At 39.0% G+C, this 7,345-nt stretch overlaps 1 protein-coding gene across 1 annotated transcript; it reads left to right on the top strand.

Moving 5' to 3' along the window:
- The first annotated feature begins 1,781 nt into the window (after positions 1-1,781).
- dio3a (iodothyronine deiodinase 3a) lies at positions 1,782-4,390 on the top strand. The gene has a single exon (XM_076978300.1). The coding sequence runs from the start codon at positions 2,047-2,049 to the stop codon at positions 2,830-2,832; it is 786 nt and encodes a 261-aa protein (XP_076834415.1). The 5' UTR covers positions 1,782-2,046; the 3' UTR covers positions 2,833-4,390.
- The last annotated feature ends 2,955 nt before the right edge of the window (positions 4,391-7,345 follow it).

Raw genomic sequence — 7,345 nt, 5'->3', positions numbered from 1 at the left:
TGCATTTTTATCAAAATGGGCAAGCTGGATTTACATTCCATACCCTAGTTTGTGTATGACCTGTTTGTGTATGACCTGACTGGTGTAAGTAAGATTTTTGAATTACTTAGACATAAAAAAATAAAATAAAATATGGGGGTGGGGGGAGTCTGTAAAATTTTGTCAAGACAAAATGTAAAAATCTGTCAAGACATCTTTTATCAGGGCACAGATCCCAGAGGTCATGCTTGTTTCACACAGTTCAATAAGTCAGTTTGCAAAGCATAGGACACCACACAAATGTAAAAATTAGATATTTCTGTTATGTGTACTTTGTTTGTATACTCATATGTTTGTATATTCACCTCAATTTAATACTCACAAAATAGGGTTGCATGGTATGGATAAATACATCCACATTGTGTTATGCACATGTCAATCCTGGAGGGTTTGAAATTTCAGTAAAATGAAATGTTTCTATTGTGGCTGGAATTGTGTGCACATGTTGAGCTTATGCTTAGAGAATCGTCTTTAAAACATTTACACATTTATCCGTGCAGTTTTACTTGTGTGTAAAGAACTGGACATGCTATTTTGCACTTTTAAAATTGTTTACCATGGTGACGGTTTATTTTGTACGGTTGCTTAAAATGCTACATTGAAAGTTTAACAAACCAAATCTTTTTTAACCTCGACTATTTCCTAAAATGTTCATAATGCCTACGACAAATTATGATTCTGGTTTAGAATGTATATGCAGTATAGCTAAACTATTTGTGTCTGATGCTGTTTTAAACGCCTCTTCTATCAATAGTATTATGTTAAATAGGATAGATGAAGCATAAATAACCGTTTGACGTCTACTCTTGTGCTAAAACCTATGTCGATATGTTTAAGTTTGATTTATTTTTTCTTTCCATTCAGATCATCCATGTAGTTGGTGCGTGTTTCACATCTCCAGTGACGCAGCTGCGGACTTCCTGGCTCAAGTTAAGAATTGCCGGCTATATTAACGATTTCAAGTGAAGCATGCCTTAACTATTGTGTTAATATAAGCTATGTAACAAAGTTATTGTGTGTTGTTTACTTTTGTGAACTGTTGTGAAAACAGATATTTATGTCTCATTCGCATCCTTAGATTATCTTTCCGAACTGATGTATGGAATTAAACAAGATGTTCATTAGTGGTTTACTTGTCAGAATCAAGAGCGCCGACTAGTGACCTACCATCACCCAAAGGCTGCTAAATTAATGCCTAAAAAGAAACAAATACGTATACGAAGCAAACATATTTAAATTATTTGAACTATTTCTACAGGTCCCTATAAAAAACTTTATACGGCTGTTAAATTAGATTATCTTTTCGTTTATTTGCTATTTCTGTGGTGAATTAAGCTATGTGGAGTCAGTCGCGTTCACTTACAGTTGAATATTGTCACCAAAAATTCTCGTCGATCGTTAAAATCGAAGCAGTATTGTTGATGCCAGATGTGCACAGGCCTGTCGGGCTGTCCTTTGGTAAATATGGGCCAGCAAACAAGTTTGACTGGAAAGATGGACAAACATTCGTCTAAAGAAATAATGTATGTTTGAATGACATTAAGACGTGCTATTTTCGACATAAAGTAGATTGTTTATTATTTAGATTATTTGTAACTACAAAGACCCCCACCCTGTAAAACGTCAGTGTTTTAATGAAGGTGCCTTTTACATATGTGAATGAATGTTCTTTCCAGATGTGCCTGGACCTTCCTAGTTTTAGGCATGAGCTAATGCAGTGTGGAGTTCTGAAATGTATTAATATGTACCTTTGACAACACACCCGGCCATTGAACTTTACGTCCGCGTCCATCAATCCACCAGAAGTTAGCAGTAGTTTATCCCCACCATGAGAGAGGAGTCGCTGTGGATTCGGAGGCGGAGAGAGGTTCATTCAAATCCTTACCGGGTCCTATAAAAAGGCAAGTTCAGCACACTAGATCCAAACAGCTGAGGATCTGGACCGGCTCAGGACGCACAGTGGAGTGATTGGATCAGGCGCGTGTACGTGGTAGCATATTAGACAACATGAATACATTCAAGGCGCTGAAAAACGCATTTGTATGTCTTATCTTGCTGCCACGCTTCCTCGTCGCGGCGCTCATGCTGTGGTTTCTAGATTTTTTGTGTGTAAGGAAAAGGGTCTTACTTCAAAGAAGGGGACAAGAAGACAGTATCGATGACCCTCCACTCTGCGTCTCCGACTCCAACCGCATGTTCAGCTGGGAGTCGCTCCAAGCCGTCTGGCACGGTCACAAACTGGACTTTTTGAAATCGGCGCACCTTGGCGATGAAGCGCCTAACAGTGAAGTTGTTCGGCTTGAAGACGCAAAAGGGAACCGAATTCTTGATTATGTGAGAGGCAAGAGGCCATTGATTTTAAATTTTGGCAGTTGTACCTGACCGCCGTTCATGACGCGCCTGAAGGCGTTTCAGCAGGTTATAAAGCAGTACGCTGATGTAGCAGACTCCCTACTTGTGTATATTGAAGAGGCGCATCCGTCTGATGGATGGGTGAGTTCTGATGCCCCTTACCAAATCCCCAAACATCGTTGTCTTGAGGACCGATTAAAAGCTGCGAAGCTAATGAACCAAGAGGTACCAGGGTGTTTGGTCGTCGCCGACAACATGGATAACTCGTCTAATGCCGCATATGGAGCTTATTTCGACAGACTTTACATCCTACAAGAAGGAAAGATTGTTTACCAAGGTGGCAGAGGACCAGAGAGATATCGAATCTCTGAGCTGAAGAATTGGCTTGATCAGTACAGAAACCATATAAACGATTCAAGCGACATTGTTATTCATGTGTAACTCTGAAAAATTGTAGGGAGAAAGCTGCTATCTCGGAAAAAAAAACCAGGTCAGCTCTTTTTCAAGACAACAGTTTCATAAAAAAAGTTTTCTTTTTTAAAATGATTTTCTTTTAACTCCTGGACATCTATTCGTAGTTTTTTTTATTGTTCTACTTAATGTAACATTTGCCTCAAATGTGGCGAATAGTGTACAAAAGTGTATGTGGGCTAGTTGTCATCTCTGAGTATGGTGCTTGTGGACGCGCGTGAGCCAAAGCGCACGAGTGCGTTACCTTCACTCTGTTGTCCTTTCGTATTGTCGTGAAGGCCGGTTTTTAAAAGGTTTATAACCAGAAAACCGACACTGATATTTTTAAATACGCGAGGAAATGGAAGTGATTAAAGTATGTTCCCACCCACAAACCCCATTGTAAATGATTCCTTTTTATCAAGCACATTTATAATAAATCATCTAATAGAAGTATCGTGTGGAAGAGGTTTCATTACAATAATAGATGTTATTTTTTCGCGATGATGATTAGAATATTCGTCAGGTTACCAATTTAAGATTGTCCATAATCGCAAATTCTACGCACCCTACTCTCATCACGCACGCTCATGAGCGCGCACGTTCAATACTAAAACTTATTTTACAAAAAATAGTGAAACTTATTTCATGAGATTTATGAGACGGAAGTAGCTTTTCCAGACAATCAAAGCGATCAAGGACCTTCGTGTGCCACCCCGGTTTAGTCATATACCTGTTCATTTTCATGCTTAAAATTACTGGGTACTCAGAACTAATATTACTGGTCACGTGGCTTGTTACGACCTGATTCCGTGTCTGCAGAACAAAACTGCTGCATTTTGTAGCAAACTGATGTTGCATTCATAACGTTGTTGCAGAAATTAAACGATAGCTCTACCATTTTTTTCTTGAGTCAGGTTTTCATGGAACTGCTTGCTGAGCCTTTAATGGCAAATGAGCTTATGTCAATATTTATCCACCCTTCAGTTTATTGGTTAGGGTTGCTCTATATTTAATAAGTGAGCACACCTATAGCTGTCACTGTTGTAAGGTCTTGCATTCTTCCACTCATGAACTGTGCTTTTCATCACCATTTGTCATGTGGTGAGCTGCACATCTCTGCACTTATGTTCCATATATTGTTGAGCTTGTGACTGGGACTTTTTCCTTGTCAAATTTGAGAAACCCATTAGTGATCAATTAGAAGTCATTTAACAGTTCAATAAATGATGTCAGTTAGAGCTAAGTAGACTGAGATGAGGGAGATGGAGGTTGTTTTACTTTGACTCAAGAGACCTCACTAAACCCACGCAAAGCTATTTTACTCATATTTCAGTGGATACAAAACCCATGTAATGTTTGTGAACATAACATTTCATGCTTTTATTTTGTATTATAGTACAAAAAAGGCTGAAAGGTGGTCTGGAAGCTTCAAAATTTGCAAACCTTAACCAGTGTGTACAGTTTCAAACATGGACGTAATTTTGATTTCAAAAGTGGGGGGGACATGGCTTCGTCGTTATTTAAATATTTGGTTTTAACCGTAAAAACTGGGCTGGACCAAAACCGGCTTTTGAAAAAGTGGGGGGGACATAACCCCCCCCCCCCCCCCCCCCCCCCCCCCCCGTCCCGTCCCCCCCGTCCCGTCCCCCCCGTCCCCAAATTACGTCCGTGGTTTCAAAACAAGGTACTCACTTTTGAGAAGTGTCAAATGTAATTTGCATTTTAACCTGCTGTTAATTTTGACTAAACGTTATTTGTAAATCAGCAATTTTATAAAATCTTACAATATAATTAGTGTTTAACTCTAATTAAACTCAACTGGCAATATGGCATGAAAATTTAAATAAAGCTATTAACATTATGAATGACTTTTTGTTTATTTTGATTGTAGTCATAGAAAGCACACATGTTTACAATATCATAAAAAGGTATTTGTCTCAAGTTACAAAGTAGTTCTACATTATGAACAGTGTGTAGAACCACTTTGGCGTGAATACTGATGCATTTTACTTTCTTTGAAGTATATAGTCATGATTTAGACAAAATACTTAACCAAAGTGTTGACCACAAAATGTAATATATTATAGCTCTGTTATTCAGATGAAGAAAGCATGTTCCATGACTAATCATGGACGTAACAGTAGCCAGATTGGTCTGTAGTACTGCCACCACTCCAGCCGTCCTTTCCCTGGCATTAGTAAGTTATTACAAGGTCATTTAGCTTGTGCAATTTGGCATGCATGCAGATGTCAGTGCTGTCAGAGGGGTATAAGGGAAGTCATTTTTAGAAAGCACTGCACTTCACAGTTCTGTCTCGCACCCAAAGCTATCACTTTTCCTGTTGCCTGGTTACTCTTTGCCTAGTGAGATTGAAAAGCTTTTTTGACTCACTCTTTCCTTCACAAGCCAAGGAAACTCCAGGAGATATTCACCTCCTTATGAATTCCATCAATTTATATTTTTCATTCATTTCTATTTCCTACCAACATAAAGAGACTGGCTTCCAAGGTATCTTCTGTCTGCAGTTTTGTGAAAATACATGTATATACTTGCTGATGTGTTCATGTGTTATTTTATTTCCTGTGATTGCATATTGCGCATGTGTGTGTGGGCGCATGTGTGTGTCTGTATGTGGGTGGGTAAGTGAGAACAAGAGAGATAGCAGTTCAAATGAGAACATTGTGTAAAGCAGAGTACACAATATTTGGATTGTCTTGTCTGTTTTTATTTAGCACAAACCTCCGATTGGTCTTGAGTCATTATCTTCCTAAGCATCTGAACAACACTGCCATGCCAGTGGATTTAATGGCAACATTGTTACGGGTGATTGTATTGCAACATTAAACTAGTATCCGGCCTACACAAGTTTTTTTTTTTGTTGTTGACATCTTGATGTCTAAGTAAACAAATATTTTCAGCTTCAGATACTCATGGTCTTAATGTGTTTTATGTTGAATCCATTAGCAGTCCTTTTAGGATATTTAAAGGAGAGAAAATGTACTTTGTATTGGTATAAACAAATGAATGAGTCAAATGTTTGAACTGGGGTATATAAAAAGTTCCGTAAAGTGCCCATTAAATCAGGATTCTCCTGGCAATATTTAAATATTGCTTGCATAATGCTTGCTCTTAACCCTTTAGCATTCTGCTCTACTTTGGTAGACCAGAATGATATGTAAAATGACCCACGTTTTTGTTTGCTTGTTTACATCTTTTTATTTATTTATTGTTTTGAGACCGCAATTGGTAACTACCAGGGGGGAAAAAAACAACAACGAATTGTGGTCTTTTTGTTCCTGAATGTGTCTTGAAACAACTGGGATAGATTGTGTTCAGACTGATGTAAGAGATTGTTAAATTAATACATGTTGCATTAGCCACAGAGGCAGCATTGAGGAAATCAAGTGCAATGTTTTTAAAACATTACCCCCATTACGTGGCCCTCAGAAAAGAGCTGCCATCCACCCTGAGCTTTGGCGCACTGGCGTCATCACTGCTGACACATTAATGAACATCACTTCCCAAAGAACAACAGTGTAGATGGGCTCCGACAACAATTGTCTGCTTTATTGAAACACAAAGCAGTCTCCCTTTGGCGTTTCTGTTCACAGAATGCAAGTCCTCAGATTCCAGACTTGATTAAATTACTGTTGATTTTAGATAAATGTTTTATCCTAGGGTGATGTAAGCTCTCTGCAACTTTCTTTTAGAGTACTTAATGTTTGAAGACCGGTGGTATTCAAAAAATGTTAAAGGTGGATAATGCCTACTGATTCATCATTCATTCCACAATGGGTACAATTTAGTCGACTGCAAAAGGAACTGATTAATAATGACACTCCGATTAGTCTTAAATGTTGTCTTCATCTACAATTACTTTTCAGAAACAGAATAATATGATAAGAATTACAATGATCATCTCCCTGATTGATATGCAGAGCTATTTCTGTTCCTATTCACCAATGAAAGGAGAACTACTGGAGAACATGTTCTGAATACCACATGTCAAAACACAAGGTTTCTAAAGCCCATCTTTTATTCTTTGTAGAATCACAACTAACTTGAAGATAAAGTAAAAAAAAAACAAAAAAAAAATAAACGTGTCAGCCGAGGACACTGCACAGCGCTGCAGCTTGTTCACAGGGACGCAGACGTGCAAGGACGGAGGCTCTCTGTAACGGCTGATTCGATTACCGTGCTGGGGCTGCAGGGAGGCTTCGCTCTGCCACCCAGGCGCTAACCTCGCCTGAACCCTTCTCACCCACATCACCCAGTCAAGCGGCCGTGCCAGCTCTCAACCGCAGCATCACAATGCCCCCTGCAGGCAAAATTCAAGATTCCTTGAGGTTACAGCGTATGAGCTAAGGGCTACCACAGACATAGAGAGACAACTAAATTTATGTTGTTGTTTGGTTTCTTGTGTATCCGATCCCTTTGCCCTTTTCTCCTCAGAACTCTGAAGTGTGCAGAAAACGATAACTATCCATAAACCAAGCGAACA

The sequence above is a fragment of the Brachyhypopomus gauderio genome, chromosome 17, assembly GCF_052324685.1.
Source record: "Brachyhypopomus gauderio isolate BG-103 chromosome 17, BGAUD_0.2, whole genome shotgun sequence".
Classification (NCBI taxonomy): domain Eukaryota; kingdom Metazoa; phylum Chordata; class Actinopteri; order Gymnotiformes; family Hypopomidae; genus Brachyhypopomus; species Brachyhypopomus gauderio.
Note: the sequence above shows the minus strand (reverse complement) of the source record. Positions and strands in the feature narration are given on the sequence as shown.